At 40.4% G+C, this 26,994-nt stretch overlaps 2 protein-coding genes across 4 annotated transcripts; both read right to left on the bottom strand.

Annotated features, from left to right (window-relative positions):
* Window positions 1–642: 642 nt before the first annotated feature.
* On the bottom strand, window positions 643–17,355 carry LOC139584297 (troponin I, cardiac muscle-like). Of its 3 annotated transcripts, none has more exons than XM_071415968.1 (8): window positions 17,050–17,355; window positions 10,846–10,874; window positions 4,957–5,011; window positions 4,126–4,257; window positions 3,867–3,956; window positions 2,848–3,021; window positions 2,560–2,643; window positions 643–907 (listed from the first exon to the last, which is right to left on the bottom strand). In XM_071415968.1, exons 2-7 carry the CDS (start codon window positions 10,854–10,856, stop codon window positions 2,563–2,565), a joined length of 543 nt encoding a protein of 180 aa, XP_071272069.1. In that variant the 5' UTR covers window positions 10,857–10,874; window positions 17,050–17,355; the 3' UTR covers window positions 643–907; window positions 2,560–2,562. The 3 variants fall into 3 exon arrangements, with proteins under 3 accessions (XP_071272069.1, XP_071272067.1, XP_071272068.1); XM_071415966.1 differs by lacking the exon at window positions 17,050–17,355 and adding an exon at window positions 11,993–12,072; XM_071415967.1 differs by lacking the exons at window positions 643–907; window positions 17,050–17,355 and adding exons at window positions 1,735–2,016; window positions 11,993–12,072.
* A 1,477-nt stretch (window positions 17,356–18,832) lies between these two features.
* Window positions 18,833–24,072, bottom strand: LOC139584296 (troponin I, cardiac muscle-like). Its single transcript, XM_071415965.1, has 6 exons — window positions 23,942–24,072; window positions 23,161–23,292; window positions 22,755–22,844; window positions 22,218–22,388; window positions 21,851–21,941; window positions 18,833–21,545 (listed from the first exon to the last, which is right to left on the bottom strand). Exons 1-5 carry the CDS (start codon window positions 23,999–24,001, stop codon window positions 21,855–21,857), a joined length of 540 nt encoding a protein of 179 aa, XP_071272066.1. The 5' UTR covers window positions 24,002–24,072; the 3' UTR covers window positions 18,833–21,545; window positions 21,851–21,854.
* Between the last annotated feature and the right edge of the window lie 2,922 nt (window positions 24,073–26,994).

Here is a 26,994-nt window from a genome sequence, read left to right as displayed (position 1 = left end):
TATTTCATAGTTTTGATGTCTTCACTATTATTCTACAATGTAGAAAATAATTAAAAATAAAGAAAAACCCTTGAATGAGTAGGTGTTCTAAAATTTTTGACCGGTAGTGTACCTCTGTCAAAAATATTATATTTTGCACAAATTGGCAATAAATGTACAATATACACCCCAAGCCAATGGATATCCAGAGTATTTACTTCCTAAACAGAGAGAGTATATTAAGAGTACTGTCCTGTCTTCCACTGTTTGACTCGCTCTCTGAAAAGAAGAATGGTTGAATCCCAATCCCTACCACAGCAATCCATAATGCCCCCATAATCATTTCACAAGCAGTTGATTTACAATTGAGTAAAAAGTTTATTTAATTGGTATCGATGTTGAAACAAGTAACTCTTGATGGGGTGTATATAGACATTCAATAGTACATTTGTACAGTAGACAACCAATAATAGAGGAAAATAGCAACTTAGTGGGTCGAAGCAACGTTCTCCGACCTCAAGCTAACACTGCCATCATCAGGCAGTTGAGGATAATATTGTTCATCAAACAATAAACTGCACTTGGAATACTACAAATAAAAAAGGATTGGCTTGTAACTTCCTGCATAAACGGATTGAAAATAAGGAAATGCATTTGCTCAAACACACTAATATTAAGTTTATTGTACACACACTATCTGTATTTCCTTCAACATTCTCATACAGTCATTTAAATCAAAACAGTTATTTCACGTACAAAAAAGAACAAATGTTTGTATTTATTTATTTTTCTTCTCCATGTGTTCACTCAGTTATCTCCTACAGTTATTCTTCATACCTTCAGTTGCCCTCTCCATTTCTGTTGCATCGTCTTTTATCTTCAATCGTCAAATCCATCATTGGAGGATAACGTGATAATCATCACTAATCTGCAAAACATTATGTATTATGTAAGTATTCACACTCCTTGACTTTTTACAAATTGTTTTGTGTTACAGCCTGAATGTAAAATGGATTAAAGTGAGATTTTGTGTCATATGTGGAATTATAAGTCCCCATAATGTCAAAGTGGAATTATGTTTTTAGAATCGTTTTGAAATTAATTAATTAAAAAGGAAAATCTAAAATGTCTTGAATAAATAACACCTTTTTTATGGCCTGACTAAATAAAATCAGGAGTAAAAATGTGTTTAACAAGTCACATAATAAGTTGCATGGACTCTGTGTGCAATAATAGTGTTTAACATGATTTTTGAATGACTACCTCATCTCTGTACACACATACAGATAACTGTAAGGTCCCTCAGTTGAGCAGTGAATTTCAAACAAATTATACCACAAAGACCATGGAGGTTTTCCAATGCCTCACAAAGAAGGGCACCTATTAATATTTTAGATTTTTAAAATTAAATAAATGTAAATGCAGATATTGAATATCTCTTTGAGCATGGTAAAGTTATGAATTACCCTTTGGATGGTGTATCAATATACCCAGTCATTACAAAGATACAGGCTTCCTTCCTAACTTAGTTGCCGGAGGGGAAGGAAACCGCTTAGGGATTTCACCATGAGACCAATGGTGATTTTAAAACAGTTACAGAGTTTAATGGCTGTGATTGGAGAACACTGAGGATGGGTCAACTACATTGTAGTTACTCGACAATACTAACCTAATTGACAGAGGGAAAAGAAAACAAAAATTCAAAAAATATGCATCCCATTTGCAACAAGGCACTAAGGTAAAACTGCGAAAATGTGGCGAAGAAATTTACTTTATTGTCCTGAATACAAAGCGTCATGTTTGGGACAAATTCAAATCAACACATCACTGAGTACCATTCTTCATATTTTCCAAGCATGGTGGTGGCTGCATCATGTTATGGGTATGTTTGTCATCGGCAAGGACTAGAGAGTTTTTTGGGGTGATAAAAATAAACATAATAAGCTAAGCACAGGAAAAATCCTCGAGGAAAATCTGGTTCCGTCCGCTTTCCAACAGACACTGGGAGACAAATTCACGTTCCAGCAGGACAATAACCTTAAACACAAAGCCAAATACACACTGGAGTTGCTTACCAAGACGACACTGAATGTTCCTGAGTGGCCTAGTTACAGTTTTGACTTAAAAATGTCTGTCTAGAATGTCTTAAAAATGTCTTAATGTCTTAAAAATGTCTTAAAAATGTCTGTTGATCAACAACCAACTTGAGTTTGAAGAATTTTAAAAGGAAGAATCTGCAAATATTGTACAATCCAGGTGTGCAAAGCTTAGAGACTACCCAGAAAGACTCACATCTGTAATCGCTGCCAAAGGTGATTCTAACATGAATTCACTCAGGGGTAGGAATACGGATGTAAAAGAGATAATTTGGTATTTCATTTTCAAGAAATTAGCAAAAATGTCTAAAAACATGTTTTGACTTTGTCATTATGGGGTATTGTGCGTGGATGGGCCAGAAACATATTGAATCCATTTTAAATTCAGGCTGTAACACAACAAAAGGGGTATGAATACAATCTGAAGGCTCTGCAGGTTGAATGCTAGAATTGATCTTCTCAGTACAGATAATGTTTTGTGTACCTTTCAAGCATCAAACATCTTCTTTCTGCCCTCCATGCCAGACATGGCATCCACATTTTGACGCCAGTCGGTGACCTCTTCTTTCTGGGAGGACCAGAAATGTATTAGCTACACTAAATCAATCATTGAAAACAAACTACTTTGAGAATAAACAACAAGTTCATAATTTGTCCTTAGAGATGAAAAGGTTCTCAGATTCCAACCGCCCGGGATAGTAGCTAAATAACATGTAAAAGCAAGTAGACATCTTGTACAACGTCAAGTACAACGGGCATGCACCAGTCTTACCTTCTCCTCTGGTTTCTTGACTGTCTTGAGGTTGGACTTGAAGTCGATGGTCTCCTTATGCTTGGAGCCCAGCAGAACACTGAGCATGGCTTCAGCTGAGATCTTCACCCTCTTCAGGTTTGGCTTCTTAAACTTGCTCTGCAGCTCAATGATCTTTAGTCCTAAATCATGGATCTGACCAGAGCACAAAGAACAGAGGACATTTTTACATTTACATTTTAGACATTTAGTAGATGCTCTTATCCAGAGTGACTTATAGGTAGTGCGTTCATCCTAAAGGAAAAATCCTCAGTCCACTGTTGATACAGTCCCAAAATGTTTTTCATGTCATCAGTCAAGTTTTCAAGATGTGTCACTTACCATATCATCATGATTATGTGGCAAGTGACACGTAGCTTCTTGAAAGTCCAATATCTTGACAACTTGACTGCTGACATGCAAAACATTTTGGGATTGTATCAACAGTGGACTGATGAAAAAAAGTGTTTGAGTTTATTTTTCTCGTAGAGTAGCTGAGAGAAGCAGCCACATATCACAGTCACAGTAAGCAGAGTTTAAGTTACTTTCAGGTACAACACAGGTTCGCACATTAACTGTGACCATTGACATCGTCTACGTCCCAAACGGTACCCTATTCCCTTTTTAGCGTACTACTTTTGACCAGGGCCCATATTTCTATCAGTCCAATTTGCACACTTAGTCCTCCCAGTTGTACAGTAACTAGTGTGTACTGTGGCTGACCTTCGCTCTAAATGTATGTTCTAAACTCATAACCACCGGGGGGCACGGTTTTAACAGTGTCATCTTCAAATGTACAGTCCAAGCGCTCAAAAAAATGTGCATGTTGGACTGATAGAAGTAGAAGTGATTTAAGTGTGAGAGGAATAAAGCAATCATTTGATGATATCATAGCAGCACATTATGCCTTATATACAATCATCTATAAAACATTTAAACTATCTTTTGTCATTTCCCTCTGGAATGATTTGTTTTCTACAAATTATTTTGCGGTATCCTACCTCCTTGTCATTTTTGGTAACTTTGAGTCCCACGTCATATCGCTCCTCATCTACCACATCAATCTTATGGTGCAGATCTCGGCACAAATCCTGCAGAGAGAACAAAAGACAGCTAATGTATCATATTTTATTTTGTTACACTTTCTGTAAGGAATTTCAACTGCGTCGTGCATTATAACACATTATGCATGGCTTATATGGCGTTATAAATGTACTCATAACAGTTTTTTATACAATATAAATACAGTATACAGTATACCTGGAGCTCCTCCACAGACAAGCCAGACAGTTTGAGAGGAGGGACTCTCTCAGCCAGAGCTTCATCTCTTTCTCTCTTCTTCTCCTCCACCTCAACCTCTAGCATCTGGCCAGCTACAATCAGCAATCTGATCTATAGGAGAATAAAGCTACAGTCAGCAATCTGATCTATAGGAGAATAAAGCTACAGTCAGCAATCTGATCTATAGAAAATAAAGCCACAGTCAGCAATCTGATCTATAGGAGAATAAAGCTACAGTCAGCAATCTGATCTATAGGAGAATAAAGCTACAGTCAGCAATCTGATCTATAGGAGAATAAAGCTACAGTCAGCAATCTGATCTACAGAAGAATAAAGCTACAGTCAGTAATCTGATCTATAGGAGAATAAAGCTACAGTCAGCAATCTGATCTATAGGAGAATAAAGCTACAGTCAGCAATCTGATCTACAGGAGAATAAAGCTACATTCAGAAATCTGATCTATAGGAGAATAAAGCCACAGTCAGCAATCTGATCTATAGGAGAATAAAGCCACAGTCAGCAATCTGATCTATAGGAGAATAAAGCCACAGTCAGCAATCTGATCTATAGGAGAATAAAGCCACAGTCAGCAATCTGGTAACTACTGATCTTTAGGAAGGAGCATAAAGCTAGAGTCAGCCATCTGATCTATAGGAGCAATAACATCCAAAATAGGTTAAAAAGGGTCACAAGAGGTCAGGGTTCATAAGCTACACATTATAGCATGCATTCTGTTTATATAACATTCATGTCGCAAATGTGAGACGACTTGTTTGTTTCTTGTGTTGACAATGGAATACAACGCTCACCTTCAAACCCAACCGTCGGGCTGAGGAGATCTTGGACTTTTCTTTTGGTTTTGGTCTGTGTCATTAGGAGGGGGGAAAAAAGAGATTTCAATGTGCTAACCTGTCATTTATATGTGGCTCATTATTGAAATACACACCAAGGTTATTATACTTTTGTGTTTTTATATTAGTTTTTATTTCTATTAGTTTTAAGATTTTTATTACAAATTCATATCCACTTTACTATTTATAAAAACATTTACGTTACATTTTTATACTATTTAGTTTTTGTTTTACTGTTAGGGACAGAAAGTAACCTATGTGTGTGAGGAGCCATGTATGTGTAACGCTCGTCTGAAGAAGTAGACCAAGGTGCAGCGTGGGAAGTGTTCATGATCTTTAATACTCAGAACACCAAACAAAAACGACAAAAGGAATAACGAACGTCACCTTCTGCAGGCTTCACAGAGCTAACAAAAAACAAGATCCCACCACCGTAGGTGGGAAAACAGGCTACCTAAGTATGATTCCCAATCAGAGACAACGATAGACAGCTGCCTCTGATTGGGAACCACACTCGGGCCAAACACAAAGAAATGCACAACATAGAATGCCCACCCCACATCACACCCTGACCTAACTAAATAGAGAAATAAAACGGCTCTCTAAGGTCAGGGCGTGACAGTATGTGTTGTATGGTTTGTGTTTTTAGGGATGTCACTTTTTGCCACTGGGGGGCAGTAACACATAAAGTGATGGGTCAAGTTATCGGTTAGGTTAGGTTTAAAGATGGATCCTGCAGTAGTCGAAAACAGCGCCACAGCCCACTACAGTTGTTATTGTTTTTGTTGCCGAGCTGAGGAGCAGTGTTGCCAACTTAACGACTTTGTCGCTATATTTAGCGAGTATTCAGACCCCTCTAGCGACACATTTTCAAAAAAGCGACTAGCGACAAATCTAGCAACTTTTTCTGGTGTTATTTGAGACTTTTGTTGACTCTGACGTGAAGCGGGTGCTGCCGTGGGCCCCATCCCCGTCCAAAAGCACTCACAGGTGGCCCAGTCCTCACGCAGCAGTCCCTCCCAGCTGCAGTCAGAGCAGAAGATGTTCACCCCTCCGCGTCCAGACTGCAAATGAATCGCGCATGCGGGAAGCCGCAGCTGGATGTTCCCACCCTGGCTTACATTTAAAAAAATACCTATAAACCTGAATTAGGGCCAGACTAGTTACCATAATCTTCTCACATTGCCATTGACAGTTTGTTCTATTGTCTCTTTTTGGTCCATTTAGATTGTTAATGTAGATTGTATACAAAAAAATGTAAAAAATGTTTGTTTTACTGTGACTTGTTGTAGGCTCCTAAGTGGACCATAAAGTTAAAAACAAAAACAAATTAAGAAAACTAAAAAAAATAACTATTTTTTTTTAAATAAAATTAAAAAACGAAGTAACTCTGCCAGAGTGTCTCTTTTGGGTCACTTTTGCCGGTCCCAAGCCCGGATAAAGTAGGAGGGTTGGAATTGTGACATAAAAAAAAACAAGAATCGACAGAAGAAAGTTCATTTGTAGTTCTAAACATCTTTAGGGTGTTTTTTACTCACTTTTTGTCTCTCCCACGACACTATTCCTCTCTCCTACAGCGTCCATGTCACGTTCTGACCTTAGTTCCTTTGTTTTGTCTTTTGTTTTAGTTGGTCAGGGCGTGAGTTGGGTGGGTAATCTATGTTTTCTATTTCTGTGTTGGTTTTCTGTGTTTGGCCTGATATGGTTCTCAATCAGAGGCAGCTGTCAATCGTTGTCCCTGATTGGGAACCATATTTAGGTAGCCTGTTTTCTGTTGGGTTTTGTGGGTGGTTGTCTTCAGTCTTTGTGTGTCTGCACCAGATAGAACTGTTTCGGTTTTCACTTTTGTTGTTTTGTAATTTGTAGTGTTTAGTTTTTGATTATCATTAAATTAAGATGAACACTAATCACGCTGCGCTTTGGTCCTCTCCTTCTACCACCACAGACGATCGTTACAGAAACACCCACCAAAAAAGGACCAAGCAGCGTGGTAACGGGCAGCGGCAGCAGCGGGCAAAATCTGAAGAGGAATGGACATGGGAGGACATTCTAAACGGTAAGGGATGTTATACATGGGAGGAGATTCTGGCTGGAAGGGATCGCCATGGGAACAGGTGGAGGCAGCCAGGAGAGCGGAGGCAGCAGCTAAAGGGAACCGGCGTTACGAGGGAACACGGCTGGCAAGGAAGCCCGAGAGGCAGCCCCAAAAATGTCTTGGGTGGGGGCACACGGGGGTTGGTGTTAAGCCAGGTAGGAGACCTGAGACAACTCCCCGTGCTTACCGTGGAGAGCGTCGTACTGGTCAGGCACCGTGTTATGCGGTGGAGCGCACGGTGTCCCCGTGCTTAGCCCGGTGCGATACATCCCAGCTCCTCGTATCGGCCGGGCTAGAGTGGGCATCGAGCCAGGTGCCATGAAGCCGGCTCAGCGCATCTGGTCTCCAGTGCGTCTCCTCGGGCCGGTGTACATGGCACCAGCCTTACGCATGGTGTCCCCGGTTCGCCAGCACAGCCCAGTGCGGGCTATTCCACCTCACCGCACTGGCCTGGCTACGGGGAGCATTCAACCAGGTAAGGTTGGGCAGGCTCGGTGCTCGAGACCTCCTGTGCGCCTTCACGGTCCGGTCTATCCGGTGCCACCTCCTCGCACCAGCCCAGTACCACCAGTGCCAACACCACGCACCAGGCTTCCTGTGCGTCTCCAGAGTCCAGTACGCCCTGTTCCTCCTCCCCGCACTCGCCCTGAGGTGCGTGTCCTCAGCCCGGTACCACCAGTGCCGGTACCACGCACCAAGCCTACTGTGCGTCTCCAGGGTCCAGTATGCCCTGTTCCTGCTCCCCGCACTCGCCCAGTGGTGCGTGTCCCCAGCCCGGTACCACCTGTTCCGGCACCATGCACTAGGCCTACTGTGCGCCTCAGCAGGCCTGAGCTGCCCGTCTGTCCAGCGCCGCCTGAGCTGCCCGTCTGTCCAGCGCCGCCTGAGCTGCCCGTCTGTCCAGCGCCGCCTGAGCTGCCCGTCTGTCCAGCGCCGTCAGAGCCGCCCGCCAGTCAGGAGCCGCCAGAGCCGCCCACCAGTCAGGAGCCACCAGAGCCGCCCGCCAGTCAGGAGCCGCCAGAGCCGCCCTTCAGTCCGGAGCCGCCCTTCAGTCCGGAGCCGCCCCTCAGTCCTGAGCCTCAAAGGACGCTAATAAAGCGGACAAAGACAATGGTGGGGTCCACGTCCAGCGCCAGAGCAGCCACCGCGGACAGATGCCCACCCAGACCCTCCCCTAAAGGTTCAGGTTTTGCGTCCGGAGTCCGCACCTTGGGGGGGGGGGGGGGGGGGGGGTACTGTCACGTTCTGACCTTAGTTCCTTTGTTTTGTCTTTTGTTTTAGTTGTTTTAATCTGAGCGTGAGTTGGGTGGGTAATCTATGTTTTCTATTTCTGTGTTGGTTTTCTGTGTTTGGCCTGATATGGTTCTCAATCAGAGGCAGCTGTCAATCGTTGTCCCTGATTGGGAACCATATTTAGGTAGCCTGTTTTCTGTTGGGTTTTGTGGGTGGTTGTCTTCAGTCTTTGTGTGTCTGCACCAGATAGAACTGTTTCGGTTTTCACTTTTGTTGTTTTGTAATTTGTAGTGTTTAGTTTTTGATTATCATTAAATTAAGATGAACACTAATCACGCTGCGCTTTGGTCCTCTCCTTCTTCCACCGACGAAAGCCGTTACAGTCCATCACAAATACATGCACATGGCCAATTATGAAAATTAGGTGATGACGTCGTTTAGCGACTTTTAGTACTGCCAATAGCTACTTTCCTTACTGAGGAGTTGGCAACACTGCTGAGACGTCGCGCAACATGGTAAAAAGAAATGGCAGTACATATTGTGCTCTTCTATCATCCAAGCAATGATGTCTGAGGAGGAAAAAACTTTTGGTTGTTTGCAGTAACTTTGTTGTTTTAATATTGCAAATGGACATGGCTGTTTCACGGTTGAGGATTTCAGCTTTAAAGGTAGACTCAGCGAGATGATGTAGATGCAAGTAAACAGTACTACTGGGTCGTACTTTAAAAAAAACATGTATTTCTCCTTTATTTAACTAGGCAAGTCAGTTAAGAACAAATTCTCATTTTACAATGATGGCCTACCTCGGCCAAACCACCCCCCAAGCCGGACAAAGCTGGGCCAATTGTGTGCCTCCCTATGGGGGCTCCCGATCACAGCCGGTTGTGATACAGTCTGGCATCGAACCAGGGTCTGTAGTGACGCCTCTAGCACTGAGATGTAGTGCCTTAGACCGCTGCACCACTCGGAATCTTACTGGGTATCTCATACAGCCTAGCTTTACATGAGAAGGAAGAGACTCATCAAGAAACTATAATATGGACCAAGTGAGTTTCCTTACTTCATCCACCATACAGGTCAGTCGACGCGCATCAATCACTTCCTCTACTTCCTCAGATATATCATTTGCATCCACTTCATGCGCAACCCCAGAAATAACCCCCTTGACAGGCAACCTGCTTCGGGGAATACATGCACAAAACATTCCACTCCAAAATATTTTTGAGGCTCAAAGCACGCTTTGAGCGGACACACAAAAAATCTGAATAAAACCAGCTCTTGTGACTCTTGCCGACGCCACCTCACCCAAATTATCCATCATACTCCTTGTGACTTCAAACGGATCCCCCAGGTAACATTGATTCAAAACCCTCACTCTGACTATAAACTAATATAGGGATTTCTTAGTTTCCATCACAACTATACTTAATTTGTTTCCTTTCTTTTTCACCACTGCAGCCCACTGGTCCTCTCTCTGTACTCTCTAAACCAGATCGAACATCTTTGAAAATAGCTGTGCAGCAACGCTCCCCATTCAACCTGACAGAGCTTGACAAGACCTGCCGAGAAGAATGGGAGAAACTCCCCAAATACAGGTGTGCCAAGCTTGTAGCGTCATACCCAAGAAGACTCGAGGCTGTAATCGCTGTCAAAGGTGCTTCAACAAAGTACTGAGTAAAGGGTCTAAATACTTATGTAAATGTGATATTTCAGTTTTTTATTTGTAATACATTTCTAAAAATCAGTTTTTGCTTTGTCTTAATGAGGTATTGTGTGTAGATTGATGAGGGGGAAATACAATGTTATCTATTTTAGAATAAGGCTGTAACATCACAAAATGTGGAAAAAGTGAAGGGGTCTGAATACTTTCCAAATGCACTGTATGTATGCATTGGATAAATACCTACAAGTAAATGTGATATTTCAGGCTCTCCATCACGAATTCATTTTACAATGTGTACACACATATTATTAAAACGATGTTTATAAACAATGGCAATACTGCCATGTGGATCTGAGCCTTGTTGTTAGAAAACCACATTAGTTTTCGACTGTCGCAGATGCACCTCCCCCAGCTTCACTCCTCGACTTTCGTCTACAGTCGGTTGCTTTAGCTTTACAACTCAAAAACGCCCAATATCGACGGTGCTGCTATTGGCAACGTCATCTTGTGAGTCTACCTTTAAATTATAAACTAAATCTCAATGTGATCTGCCAGATTCAGAAGCTTGAAAACCCCATTAGAAGTTTTTTTAAAAGCTTTAAAATCCCATTGAAAACCCAATACGCTTTTCGACCCCCCCAAAAACTAAAATTGAACATAATTAATGTTTATTTTATGTTTGTTTGTTTTGGAGTCAAATATAATAGTTTTTAGTATAGTTTTAGTTTTTGAAATGGGTTTGTTAATAATTTTATTTCAGTTTACTAAATAGTTTTTTCATGATTAGTTTTCGTTTTAGTTTCAGTTTTCGTTTACTATAATAACCTTGATACACACAGTGAACATGAATACTTACGCGTCCGCCATGTTTTCCTTCTTATCTTACTGAAATTTAAATAGAGAAAGGAGTTAGCATTTTTACCCCACATAAAAAGAAAAACAGTAAACCGAACATTCAGGCTCATGTACTGTACATTTACATCCAGGTTAGCTTTTTTATCCATTGATGATTTCATTTTTTTATGTGGGAATAATTTTCCTTTATTTATATACTATTTTATTAATTTGATTGAAAAATGTATTGGAAATACAATTCAATGAATGTATCTTTCTCTTCTGCACCAATTGAGCTGTTGCCAATGCTGAGGATGGGGTTTGATGACTGGTTGTATCGTCTTTGGGACAGCTATGTCACATACTCAGTGCATGTGTTGCCTCATTAAACCTCTCTTTAGATAATTTATTGTGCACTGCTGGTTAAGCCTGTGTCCAAATCCAAAAGAGGCCTCAGTCCATACTTGACGAAGGGAGTTATTTTATTGTAGCACATTTGAATTGTGTACAGTATGTGAGGCAGTAAAGGGTTATTGTTATTTCCAGCTCACATGACCTGATTGCAAAGGTCAACATTTCATACAATGAAATATTTGAGATATTATTATATATTACATATCATTATATTCTGGGAAAATGTCAGAGCATGTAACACCCAAATGACAAACCATTACAACACATTTTACATTTCAAAGTAAAAAGAAAAGTAGAAACAATGTGCCTAAATGTTATATTTAAATAGTTAAAATATAAATATTGTAAAACATTTTGTTGAAAATATAAGATTTACAATGTGAGGCGCGAACGTTTATCTCCATAGCTGACAAGAGTCTTTGCATAGGTGTCAGTATATTCCATAGCCCACTAATTCAAAGGCATGTGAACTAATTAACACTAACTATCTTGCTGTCTATGGCAAAATATTAATCCAATGTGTCATCATATCATCAATTTCCTATCTGAATTCCAGCAGACCCTCCAGAAATAAATACAATTCACCTATACTGAAAAATCACACATTCCCATACTGTTTCCCACTGCCTCCTCAACACTCTTCCTGCATTCATAGTGTACCTAAAATGTAATACATGTATTCTACACAGAAGGTGAAATATAAAAAATGAAGTTCCTTAATATCAAGCCAAAGTGGTCATTGAGAGGTACCCTACCTTTAAGATGTAGAAAAGGCTGAGAGAGGGAGAGAGTGAGGGACTGAGAGAGGATAGGGGGGAAATCATTCAGATTTATAGTTTCTAACCCCTGTGTGAATGGCTCACTAAAATAGACTGCTCTCTGTCCAAGCCACTCTCCTGCTGACGTTTACAAACATTATTCAGACAGGAAAGGGCTGCAATAAAACAACTTATATGGACTTGGATGTTTGGGCAGTACACTGTCTGTCGCGTGGTTCTGACGCCACCCATTGGTGGCAAGTTAACATTAAACATTTATTGTTAGAGCCCCTCTAAAACCTTCCCTTGTGGCTTGTCTGTAGACTCCTACAGCATCCTATGGTTAGATGCCATAGGAGTCTACCAACTTGTCTCAGGGCAACTCTAGGCAATCAAATCCAATCAAATCGTATTTGTCACATGCGCCGAAATACAACAAACCTTACCGTGAAATGTTTACTGACCAGCCCTTAACCAACAATGCAGTTCAAGAAATAGAGTTAAGAGAAAAAAAATGAAATAAACTAAAGTTAAAAAAAATATATAAAGTAACACAATAAAATAACAATAACAAGGTTATATGCAGGGGGTACCGGTACCGAGTCAATGTGCGGGGGTACAGGTTAGTCGAGGTAATTTGTATATAAAGGTAGGGGTAAAGTGACGATGCATAGATAATAAACAGCGAGTAGCATCAGTGTAAAAACAAAGGGAGGGGGGACAATGTTAATAGTCAGAGTGGACATTTGATTAGTTGTTCAGCAGTCTTATGGCTTGCGGGTAGAACCTGTTAAAACTTCTTAGGGATAGGGGGCTGGAGTCTTTGACAATTTTTTGGGCCTTCCTCTGACACAGCCTAGTATATACAGCCTAGTATATACAGTAGGTCCTGGTTGGCAGGAAGCTTGGCCCCGGTGATGTACTGGGCTGTACTGCCTACCCTTACCACCTTGGGGCGGCCCGTCAGGAAGTCCAGGATCCAGTTGCAGAGGGAGGTGTTTAGTCCCAGGGTCCTTAGCTTAGTGATGAGCTGTGGGCACTATGGTGTTGAACGCTGAGCTGTATTCAATGAATAGTATTCTCACATAGGTGTTCCTTTTGTCCAGGTGGGAAAGGGCAGTGTGGAGTGCGATTGAGATTGCATCATCGGTGCATCTGTTGGGGCGGTATGCGAATTGGAGTGGGTCTAGGATTTCTGGGATGATGGTGTTGCTGTGAACCATGACCAGCCTTTCAAAGCACTTCATGGCTACCAATGTGAGTGCTACGGGTGGTAGTAATTTAGGCATGTTACCTATAGACCCTCTAGGCCAAGAAGCCAGTCTCACACACGTACATCTTTTGAACTCTGTACAAAGTAGGGACTAATGTCAACGGGAGTAGAGGTGTCCTAAGATGTATACCGTAGCCATGTCCTTAATCTTGCTGCCCTTCCTCTGGTTACGGTTTCAAGTCTTACCTCACATTTAGAAACCTTAGGTGTTAATATCATCTTACCTTTTCTAGCGAATATTTCAATTGCTATAATAATTATATACTGTACGGTGATAAAGCACATCCTTGTCTCTTACACCCCTAGAAAATGTTATTTAAAAAAATGACCATTATTTATGTTTGTACATTCATGTATGATACAATATCTTGCACGGTTCTAAGAGTCAGAGGCATCTGTTTGAATTTGGTCTTATACCAAAAATAATCAATCTCAGGGCATCTAATATTAGCACTGGTAAATACCAAGGAAACACATGGGGTGGGATAGCTAAGTGTTTTGGTTTAGTATTTGTTTGAGTTGATTCTTTGCATGAAGTACTTTGATAGTAGTGTTAAGGAGCCCCATGTGTACAGTAGCTTCCTGATGTCAATTGTAGAGCTAGGAACTCTTCCTATATAACATACATGTATGTACCACATCACGTTTAGGTGTCTTTATGTGATAATTAGCCAACACATCAGACCGCCACCTGTGACCTGAGAATAAGCCATATAAATCTTAGCGGTGCTTTATTTAGAGTGGGACTAACAGGTGTTAGTGTAAGGTGGCAGATCTTGATGTGTTGTAACCCGATCCAGCCAGAGTTCATTCTCTGTGTGAATGCAGTAAGTGACGTCAATGGTACAAAGGAAATAACCACTTTGATATCCTATACATTTATCAGGTCTTTGATATTCTTTATATTTATCATGTCTTTCATATCCTCCACATTTATCAGGTCTTTGATATCCTGTATATTTATCATTTCTCTGATGTCCTGTACATGTATCATGTCTTTGATATCCTGTATATTATCATGTCTATATCCTGTATATTTATCATGTCTTTGATATCCTGTATATATATAATGTCTTTGATATCCTGTATATATATATCATGTCTTTGATATCCTGTATATATATCATGTCTTTGATATCCTGTATATTATCATGTCTATATCCTGTATATTTATCATGTCTTTGATATCCTGTATATTTATCATGTCTTTGATATCCTGTATATATATCATGTCTTTGATATCCTGTATATTTATCATGTCTTTGATATCCTGTATATTTATCATGTCTTTGATATCCTGTATATATATCATGTCTTTGATGTCCTGTATATTTAACATGTCTTTGATATCATGTTTATTTATCATGTCTTTGATGTCCTGTATATTTATCATGTATTTGATGTCCTGTATATTTATCATGTCTTTGATATCCTGTTTATTTATCATGTCTTTGATGTCCTGTATATTTATCATGTATTTGATGTCCTGTATATTTATCATGTCTTTGATATCCTGTATATTTATCATGTCTCTGATGTCCTGTATATTTATCATGTCTCTGATGTCCTGTATATTTATCATGTCTCTGATGTCCTGTATATTTATCATGTCTCTGTGGAATAGTCTATCTACTAGGTACAGTAGGTGGTGCCTAATGAAAATGAGTAGCCTGTCAGCATAGTAGTCAGAAGATATACTGTGGTATTGGACCACTTTTTTCAGTGGTTCAGTACAATTTTTCGGTGGATCATCTTAAGATGTCCATTGAGTGTGACCCGTAGTTTTACCTGGTCAGGTCAGACGGTCAGGATAAACTCCTGGCCCCACACAACACTAAACTAAACTCCTGGTACACAACCCCACGTGTCTATTGTCAATCACAACATCCTCGATAAAAGTCTTTATTACGCAGCCTGTCTCTTCGGGTATGTGAGTGATGGAATGGCATCCTCTCAGGCCTGTGGCTAGGCAGGCCTCTTTGAAACACATCATTGAACAATAGCAACCCTGACCCTGTGACCATCACTATGTTTGGAAAGGTCATTTAATGTGTCTCATGTCTTCTTTGATTTACAAACGTTGTTAAAACATAATGGCTGACTGACTGTTCTCTGAGGAGACCTTGAAGTATAAAGAGAGACTGAATGTGGATACAATGACCCGCTAGCTTATCGCTGAGGTATTCTCTAGAGTAAAATACTTTATAATACCCAGAAGAAGCAAAGTAATTAGTAAGTAAGTAATTTGTCAATCACCTGGCAAACTCCTTATTGATTGACCTTATCCTGACTAACCGTCCCTATAAATATTTGGCTAGTGGTGTTTTTGCAAATGATATCAGCGACCACTACCTTTTTGTGTAACAGTATAACTTTAGTACGTCCCCTCGCCCCGACACGGGCGCGAACCAGGGACCCTCTGCACACATCAACAACTGACACCCACGAAGCATCGTTACCCATCGCTCCACAAAAGCCGCGGCCATTGCAGAGCAAGGGGAAACCCTACTTCAGGTCTCAGAGCAAGTGACGTAACCGATTGAAATGCTATTAGCGCGTACCCGCTAACTAGCTAGCCATTTCACATCCGTTACACTCACCCCCCCTTTCAACCTCCTCCTTTTCCGCAGCAACCAGTGATCCGGGTCAACAGCATCAATGTAACAGTATAACTTTAAACCGTCCCCTCGCCCCGACACGGGCGCGAACCAGGGACCTTCTGCACACATCAACAACGGTCGCCCACGAAGCATCGTTACCCATCGCTCCACAAAGGCCACGGCCATTGCAGAGCAAGGGGAAACCCTACTTCAGGTCTCAGAGCAAGTGACGTAACCGATTGAAATGCTATTAGCGCGTACCCGCTAACTAGCTAGCCATTTCACATCCGTTACACTTGCTTGCATTAGAGATACCAAATTGAAAAGCTATGGCCCTCGTATAATTGTGACGACAAATGTTAAAGTAATTCTCGCCCCCATGCGTTCCTTCATGATCTATATTATTCAGAGCTTGTTTCTACTAGCGGCATACCAGACCCTGTTTTGGGTCTTTCATTTTCTCATCCATTTTTACCTCTCTGGCTGAATAATATGCCCCTTTTAATCAACTCAGAGTCAGAAACTGAACTAGCCCATGGTACTCTCATGTACTCTCAGACCTCCTCTTGATAAGAAATCAAACCTGGGCCAAGGCTAAACAAACTGTCTCGTTAGCCGACTGGCAGCTATTTAGGCAATTGAGAAATAGGTGCACTGCCTCGGTTAAACAGGCCAAATCAAACTACTTCCTTAGCTCTATGACAGACTCTGTTAGTGATCCCTCTAAATTTCTAGAAAACGGTTAATTCACTGAAGTGGGGTAATTCCTCTTCTTTCCTGACTATTTGTTTTGTATTTTTTGTATTTTGTTAGGATCCCCATTAGCTGTTGCAAAAGCAGCATCTACTCTTCCTGGTGTCCACACAAAACATGAAACATTACATAATACAGAATGCAAATAGACAAGAACAGTATGGAAGACCGTTTGGGTCTTTACTATGAAACACCGTTCGGGTCTTTGCGTGTCAAAAAAGATACACGTCAAATAACACTTTGACGCGTCAAATTAGCTTGTTTACCAATCAGGACCTAAATATGACTGCACGTCACATAATAATTTAACACGTTCATTCATTTTGTATGTAGTTATTACACATTGATTACACCATCACTCGTATTTCATGTCACAACGATTCACCGATTCGTATGCTATGATGCTGGTAAAGTTTTGTCTCACGTACCTGCCGCTGCCGCACGAGCGCAGGCATTTCCCCAAGTTCTGGACAGTGCTGGTCATAAAAAAAGATTGCTAGCTGATGGATGCAAGCAGTGTTATTCCCCAAAAACATAGCAAAACGACAATCTGTTCAGTAGCTAGCTAACTATCTATATAGGTGTCATCATTTAAAATATCCCTAATTTATAAGACAGTTCTTATTTGATTAATGGTGGTCGGACCCACCTACGTGAAGCTAGCCACAATAAGGATTAGCCACAATAGTGGATTTTGCTGCTCGCCTTCCAACTAAAACTCGGTCATTGACAGGGATGCACCCATGTCATTGATCCACAATCCTCAAGTAAGGCTGTACAGTGCAATATGATTGTCAGTCCGCACAATAGGCTGACTGGGGTGGTGATTTCCCTCAGTCAAAGTCCCTGATAAAGAGCTATGGCGCTAATATTTGCGTTAACTCATCACAGTTGTGTTCTGTGGGTCTAACCGAGTAGACTGATACCCCATTTCATTGCTCCACATTACAACACTCCAACCTTGTTAAACATTATTTAGTCTAAATATGCCTTGATCGCACCAATTGTAACCTTCTGCGGCTCTTTCAAATAGGGACGTTTAATTTGAAGGCCAACCGCAAATTCCACTATTGTGGCTAATCCTTATTGTGGCTAGCTTCACAACCCGGTCCAGTCAAGCCTCACTAGCCAAAGGAAGCTAGCTGATTGCTTATAACGTTAGCTTTGGTCAACAAATGCTAGCTAGTTATTTACAGTACATGAACTGAAGTTCAACAACAAGTGGCTAACTAGCTAATACTTACTCACATGGATTCCTAAATCACTGCTAAGAATATTGAAAATGACTGCAGTTTCTACTGGTCATTGTTTTCAGGCTGGTTGCATTGGTGCTAGCTAGGTACCAAGCTAAAGCTAGCTACCACAGAAGTTGCTAATAACATCTGTAACATTTTTAATCCTGCTCATTTGATCCTGATCTTATTTCAAATGCTCACACAGACGTTTTCCCATTCAGTTGAACAAATAATGCCTTATTACCAACGCGGTATTGTAAACACATCGGTCGTGGCCAGTGTGTGCTTGTTTGCAGACTTTTATTTTTTGTACAGCTTTGACAGTGTTACTGATCGTAGTGGTGGATCTTGGCTTGCATGTGAAAATTCAGCACACACAACATTCTATGATAGAATTGTGTTATTTGACGTGTCAAATGTAAAGCTTGTTTGAGCATTACAGTGTTATTTGAGGTGTATCGTTTTTGACACGCAAAGACCCAAACGGCGTTCCATAGAACAGCTCAAGGACAGAACTACATACATTAAAAAAGGCATGCGTAGCCTATCAATACATACACACAAACTATCTAGGTCAAATAGGGGAGAGGCATTGTGCCATGAGTTGTTGCTTTATCTATTTTTGTTAAACCAGGTTTGCTGTTCATTAGAGCAATATGAGATGTAACAGAGTTGCATGCAATAATGGCTCTATGTAATACTGTATGCGTTCTTGAATTAGTTCTGGATATGGAGACTGTGAAAAGACCCCTGGTGGCGTGTCTGGTGGGAAAAGTGTGTGTGTCAGGGCTGTGTGTAAGTTGACTATGCAAACGTTTTGGGATTTTCAACACATTAATGTTTCTTATAAAAAGAAAAAGTGATGCAATCAGTTTCTCCTCAACAGGATATCAGTCTGTGAGACACCAGACTGCAAAACTATCAAGCTCTATTTATTAAATAGTGGAGTGGCATTTACATTCATATCAAATAAATAAATAACTTTTAAACCATTCAGTCAAATGTAGCAGTGTGTACACCAATTCTGTACATTCAGTCAAATTTAATGTAGGCTACACCAAGTCTGTACATCAAAATAACCTGGCTTCACTCTCTCAATAGCGATCATCTTTTTTTATTTTGCTAAATCAACTGAAAATGTACAACTTTTCAGATACTGTACAGTTAATATCATCACATTCCTGGCTCTGACCTGAAATATCTATTCAGATGATATTGACAGTTATGCATCCACCTACAGAACTACAATCCCTTACGGAAAAACACATGAATTTCACATGTGATCACATGTGAAGTAAATGTGATAACATGAAACTACACATGTGAAAAGATGATCTCAAGTGAAATAAATGTGACAACATGAGGATGCAAATTTCAACATGTGATGCCATGACACTTCACCTGTGACAACATTTGAACGTTTTTCACATGTAAAACTGCAAATTCAATTTTCACGTGTGAATGTTTCTTACATGTGAACTTGCAATTCCACATATGCTAGTTCTCCAATACCCCCAACAGTACACATTTGTATTGTGACCCTGGACAAGCACACCTCATTCAACTCATTGAGGGCTTGAGGATCAGTTGAATCAGGGGTGCTTGTCCAGGGTCCCAATAAACATGTGTACTGTTGGGGGTACTGGAGGACCAGGGTTGGGAAAGACTAATGTAAAGTTGATGTGTGCAGAGGGTCCCGAGGTCGGAGCGGGAGGACGGTCTAAAGTTATACTGTTACACTTGTCCAGGGTCCCAACAAACATGTGTACTGTTGGGGGTACTGGAGGACCAGGGTCCCAATAAACATGTGTACTGTTGGGGGTACTGGAGGACCAGGGTTGGGAAAGACCAATGTAAAGTAAGATAGAGGTTTAATGCAATGCAGCCTGCATCATATGTCATGACAACAATAGAAGGGTTGGCTATACATTCTGCTATACAGAATGGGACCAGGCTAGTGAACCACATTACCGTGCACTTAGTTAGTACTTATTCCACATACACTTATAAGGAGTGGACTGAGAATGTTTTGTAGGTGGATAATGAATGACCTCGGTCAAGTGAAATCATCATATTATCCTAAAATAGAAGTCAACGATGAAGACCGTGACAAATTCGATTTTCACATGTGAAAATGCAATTCGACATGTGAAAGTTTTTCACATGTTAAAATGCTGAATTTCATTTTCACATGTGAAAGTTTTTCATATATGGAACTGCAAATTTCACATGTGAATCTGCAAATTTCACAAAATGTTATTCTCCTCACATGTGAAAAGCTGGTGTTAAATGATGAACTCTAAATGTAATATATATGGTTTCACATGTGAAACTGCACCTTTCACTTTTTTTTTGTTAGAGAAGTAATGAAATGGTAGAGGGGGTTTATGGTAAATGGTACGCTGGTCAGCTAAAATAGTGCAAAACCCTTTCATCAATAAAAAATGATTACATTTTACATGATCACTTAGTAGACTTTTCAATATGACCCCAACTGGGAATTGGGGTACACTGACCTTTCTGCTGCGCCACAAAGTCTGTACCATTCTCAGAAATCGCCTACACATTCAGCACCTATAATACATCTCTGCACTTAGTAAAAGAGTGCCATCTGCACTGCTATTTTAGTTATAATTTCATCTGACTATTCTCTCATCATTGATTTAGTTTACTTATTTCAGCAATTTGAGGGTTTTCTGTATAATTGTCTGATGTTGATGAATCACTATGATAAATATAATAGATTTTCTTGAGTGTATTAGACAAAGCTAAGATTAACTTTGAAGTCCAAAGTGTAGGAATACAGGTGAAATCAGTCATTGACACAGACATGGTGGCATGGCAGGAAGGTGAGGACATGTTGAATAGTAATTACTGTATAAATAAACATACAGGAGGTTGGTGGCACCATACTTGGGGAGGATGGGCATGTGTTAATGGCTGGAGCAGAATAGGTGGAAAGGTAACAACATCAAACACATGGTTTCCATGGTTTCCATGTGTTTGATGCCATTCCATTTGCTCCGTTCCAGACATTATTATGAGCCGTCCTCCCCTCCACTGAAATAAACATGCACAATATAATCATGTGTGTCAAATACGTAAGTTGAAAACACTGCAACTATTTTGTGACAAATTATTGTATGCAGGGCATCATCACCTGTGAAATCTCATGTGAAAAATATACACAAGTGAACATTTGAATCCACGTGAAACTTCATGTGAAATATAATCACATGTGAAGTGTTCCATAACCACATTGTTTCACAATAAACCTTTACATGTGCAAAACATGGAAATTTCACATGTGAAATCATGTGATTTTCCACTTGAAATCATGTGATTTTCCACTTGAAATCATGTGGTTTTTACATAAGGGATACTACCAATACATCATAAATAACTGATTCTATCAACACATAATTTATAACACAACTATCTATAACATATCTACAATATATAATATCAACAATATTCCCTGTGAACTAGCAAACTCTCATATCACATTAAACAGGACACACACACGTAAAATTGACATGGTTGACATGGTTGACATGATTCTTTATAAAATTCATTTCATATCACAACATGAAATTCACATCTCATCTAGAACTGACCTCCTCTCTCTCTTCTTTGTGGGTTCTTACAGTCTTGGCATACTTCTCTCTTAATGGTGGTACAACATGACCCTGCAATAATATTAGAATCGAGATTAGCACTCCTTGACATTATATCATAAGTGCAAAAGACACTTTCCATTGTCCTAAAGCAGTGGTGTGAAACTCATTCCATGGAGGACCTAGTGTCTGCAAGTTTTTTCTTTCAATTAAGACCTAGGCAACCAGGTAAGGGGAGCTATTTACTAATTAGTGACCTTAATTCAGTCAAGTACAAGGGAGGAGTGAAAACCCGCAGACACTCGGCCCTCCGGGGAATTAGTTTGACACATGTCCTAAAGTGTAATTTAGCTAATGTTGCTAATCATAATCAATACCTGCTTATTTTCCAGCATCAAACAGCTTCTTTCTGCCCTCCATGCCAGACATGGCATCCACATTCTTACGCCAGTCAGTCACCTCTTCTTTCTGAGGAGACCAGATATCATATCATTAGGTTTGATTAAAAAAATACTATCAGATTTCTGTTTTTCATGGACCCTTGGAAGATTAAGACTGCATCCCAAATGGCACCCTATTCCATATATAGTGCACTACTTTTGACCCCTATTCTCTATATAGTGCACTACTTTTGACCCCTATTCCCTATATAGTGCACTACTTTTGACCAGTGAACACTATATAGGGATTAGGGTGCCATTTGGGACAACCATAGACCTCATTGTTGTCTAAAAACAAACAAACCTTCTCCTCTTCCTTCTTGACTTTCTTGAGGCCGGATGTGAAGTCAGCCTTCATTTTGCCAGTGTCGGCCACGGCTCCCGACAAGGCGTCGGCGGCAGACTTTTTCACCCTCTTCAGAGTAGGCTTCTTCGACCCCTTAATCTCATCGATCTTCTGGGTCAGTGACTTAATCTGTGGACAGCGTTGATGATGTTCTGCTTTTTAGTGTCTGTTATTTTTGTCGTGTATTTATTGGTGTTGTGTATGGCTGGTGCAATCAGATCAGATCTTCCTTAAAAGGGATTAATAAAGTACAATCTTATCTTATCTAGCATGTGTCCTATCAGTCAATTGCTATTGCTGTTAATTATTAGGAATACTTTCCTTCGCATGGAGGCACAAGACTAGGGTGTACACTCTCACCGTTTTTTATTTAATATAGCTAGGAATGGAATAATGTAATTACTGTAAGATACATTCTAGAAGATGAGTCATCATTGTGGACAGGTTTATGGTTGGGTGAATATATCAAACACAATAACAGAGAACTTAGCATACCTCTAAATCATTTTTCCCCACTTTGATTTCCATGTCATATCGTGCCTCATCTACGATATCAATCTTTTTGTGTAGGTCTTTACAAAGGTCCTGCAAGAATATGATATCATGTAGAAAAGACAACCAACAACACATTACAGATAACGATATTATTGAAATTACAGATTATTTAAAATATTTAGCCAATCAATTGCAAAATAAAGAATTTATAGTGTATAGAGAATTCTATCAATTTTATATTAGCAGATTTGTTGAGTAAAATATTTTTATGAAGGATTCTCTGCCTCTATAACCACCTCCTAATATGCATGGATATACTGGAATATATTTTATAGTATATATGGTGTATTATAGATATATTAAGTATTAGAGATAAATGAAGTATTATAGATATATGAAGGCCTACCTGTAGCTCCTGCACAGACAGGCCAGACAGTTTGAGGGGTGGGGCTCTCTCATTCAGAGCGCTCTCTCGTTCACGTTTCTTGTCCGCAACCTCAGCCACCAGCATTATCCCTGCCTTTTTCAGCAGTTTGGTCTGAGGAAAGACAACACCAGCAGTTAACCCCTGACAATTTTCCTTCTCACAGAATGACACAGATTTGTGTTTTACACCAACAGTTAATCGCTTCTAATGTGGCATTTGGTATACAGGTAAACATCTCTTTTCAATTGAAGTTAACACTGTTTATCATGTATTAGAATTCATTCTCAATAAAAGGTATAGCTGCACTCTCAGGAAAAAGGTTCTATCTAGAACCTTAAATAGTACTTTGGCTGTTCCTTTTTGGTTGCAGGTAGAACCCAGGTAGAACCCTTTTTGATTCCCTGTAGAACCCTTTCCACTGTTTTCTAAGTGTGTGTACGGGTAACTGAGCATTTGTTCCCATTCTAAATTAGTGGTTGTCCCCAATAGTGGTTGTTCCCGTTCTAAATTAGCGGTTGACCCCAAATAGCGGTTGTCCATATCCGGCTCAAAGGACCAATAAGCAGCCAGGCAGTCGAAATAAAGGGACAACCTAGGGATTCAAAGGGCAGGTCCATGACTGAAGAGCTGGAGAGACTCAGGATTCAATGTGTATCCATATTGTAGGGGTACATGCAGATAACTAAGGCCTTGTTTCTGTGGATTCTGTCATCGACCTACTACCGTCATCAACACAGCGAGGCCTGAGAGTGAAACCTACCTTTAGGAGCAGCCGGCGTGTTGCCGAATACTTTGGCTTTTTCTGAAAGAGACAAAACATTTTCACTATAGACAATATATACACCACTGACCTCTGTATATAAGCAACTGCTTTAGATGTGTTGATGTGGATAAAGAACAAAGTACTCACCGGTCTTTTTCCACCATTGGTAAAACAACAATAAGACAAGAGCAATTAATTGACTGTACATAACATACATTTTGACCAAGTTTTGGATCAAGAGAGGTTAAAGTCACTACTCACCCTTCAGACATGGCTGCTGTTGGTCAGGTTACCTGAGGAACCGATTCAAACAAACGTTACAAGCTTTATGGAACATTTATGCTGATACAGTAATCTCCCACAGATCATTTAATGATTACAGTTAGGCCGGGTTGTCCCATAGGACTTGATGGGGACAAAATGTCAATGTGCTTACACCATGGGATAATACTTCCCTTTGTTATCAAGGGCTAAGGTTGTATGAGAGCTCCTGTCTGGCTATATTTGTATAGCACATTTCTCCCGTGCTTTCCTTTGGCCCAGATAGATGCCAAGTAGCAGCTGTGGCCTTGGTTATGCCAGTCAAAGGACTGGCAATAGAAGGCCTGTCGATAGAAGACCTGACAGGAAAGAGGTTTTGGCAGGACACTGAGGATGATCTAGCTGTTTTCCCATCTCTCTCTTTCTTCTGTTTCTTTCTGTCTCTGGTAGGAAACAGATTTAATGTGACTCTCCTTTTAACTTCCCTGTTACACATGGCGGATTGTGTTGAAATATAGCAGAGAGAACCTTACAATACATGGCTGACGCAGTAAAAAAATCTTGGATGAAAAAAAACATTATCTGCTATTTTTCCTTACCCTACACTCTTAGAATAAAAAAAAAAAGGGTTATTTGGCTGTCCCCATATCAGAACCCTTTTTGGTTCCAGGTAGAACCCTTTTGGTTACAGGTAGAAAGAACCCTTTTGGGTTTCATGTAGAACCCTCTGTGGAAAGGGTTCTACATCGGACCCAAAAGGGTTCTACCTGGAACCAAAAAGGGTTCTTCAAGGAGTTATCCTATGGGGACAGCTGATGAAACGTTTTAGGCTCTAGATAGGACCACTTTTTCTAAGAGTGTAGATAGAATGAGACATGAGAATTACAGGTTCTATACCAGAGCATGACAGTATAATGAAACCTAAATGCAAAATATGCAGCCTATGATGCTAAGCCTGTCAATGACTGACAGTGTGCTCAAGTCAAGGTAAACTAGTAGAGGAAGAATGGCCTTTGACCCCAGATTCTTGACCACTAAAGAGGATTCAAGCTGTGAAGTGGTTGTAACCTGCCATCAGACTTTTGGCAATTGGGGTGTGTATAAGCTTCAGGTTACATGTTTTTCTCTTTGGGGCGACAGGTAGCCTAGTGGTTAGAGCGTTGGGCCAGTAACCGAAAGCTGACAAGGTAAAAATCAGTTGTTCTGCCCCTGAACAAGGCAGTTAACCCACTGTTCCCCATTAGGCCGTCATTGTAAATAAGAATTTGTTCTTAACTGACTTGCCTAGTTAAATAAAGGTAAAAATAAAATCAGTCAGTCATTCATGGTGTTGGCCCAGAGAGGGACAAAATAAGTCACACACAATCGGACGATTGCCCTGACTAAGACACACATACAGCAAAAGTAGTGGCATAACACAGATTCCATGACGTAAATACGAACAGCAGCAGTAGTATCCGTGTCACAGCTGGTCACAATGATATGCAATCTTCACTAATCCCCGACATTAAAACAAAGGCTGCTCCACCGGCCTCAGCACATTTATACAGTGTAGAGAGAGCCTGAAACACACCCAGCCAACTGCACTGCTTTCTCAACGTTACTATGCAGGAGCTACGGCTGGGCTCCGTTCTTCCTTCTACTGTATCTTGCAATGTCAGAGGTTTTACCGTTAAGTGACCCTTTTTAATGTAAATCTGATTTACTTACATAACTTTACACAATATCCATTTAATTTTGCGTAATTTTATCACTATTATTGTATCAAACTTACCTTCAAGGTGAGGACAATCAGAGAGAGTGAGAGGAGTGTCAGAGGACAGAGGAGAGGAAAAAGTATTTTATGATTTGAGATGATAGATTTATGGATTGAAAGCCTCATGTGAATGGCTCACTAAAATAGACCCCCTGCAACGCCTCTCCTAGTCCTGACATTTAACATTTAATAGAATGCATCACTCTTTGTTCCCCAACCTAGTACACATCCGTTCCCAGATGATGTACATATAAAAGCTGTAAACAGTTCACACACGTGAGCATACACTCAGTTACACACACAGTTACGCACGTTGCACACACACGTTGCACACACACACACGTTGCACACACACACACACACACACACACACACACACACACACACACACACACACACACACACACACACACACACACACACACACACACACACACACACACACACACATACACAGTACTATGAAACTACTTCTGAAAAAAAAAAAATTCTAACAAACCCGGCAGAACAGTCTGATATCTAAGACCACCTTCTGTAAGACCATAAACATGGAACCATCAGCTGATGCCAGTTTCTCTAGCAAGATAGATTCTTAGGCACAAGGTCTAGCTAGAAATCATTGCTCAGGGTCATGAGTGCTTCACACAGAGATGATTGGCTTGTATCATACTGTAAACAGAGATGCAGTGTAATAGAATACAATTAAAGTGGCTCTATGTCTTTCAACACAGGTAATCCTTATGTGAAATACCAGTACATAGAGCTTCACACCAAACACTGTTATAAAGATCAGCACCACCACTGTTCCTTTCTGGCTGTAACAAAACACTACTGTCACATCTATTTTTACATTAACGATTTTGGATCAAAAATAAACAAATATCATGATGGTGTCTGTCTAAACTAGATTGGAGTGTCCATTTGATTTGATACAATGCTCAGTGCTCACACACTAGTACACCCTCTTCTGTCAGAGGTAGGCAACCCTGGTTCTGGAGCGTCGTAGACACTTCATCTTTTTTTATTTGAACTG

This window comes from Salvelinus alpinus, chromosome 9 (genome assembly GCF_045679555.1).
Source record: "Salvelinus alpinus chromosome 9, SLU_Salpinus.1, whole genome shotgun sequence".
NCBI lineage: Eukaryota > Metazoa > Chordata > Actinopteri > Salmoniformes > Salmonidae > Salvelinus > Salvelinus alpinus.
Note: the sequence above shows the minus strand (reverse complement) of the source record. Positions and strands in the feature narration are given on the sequence as shown.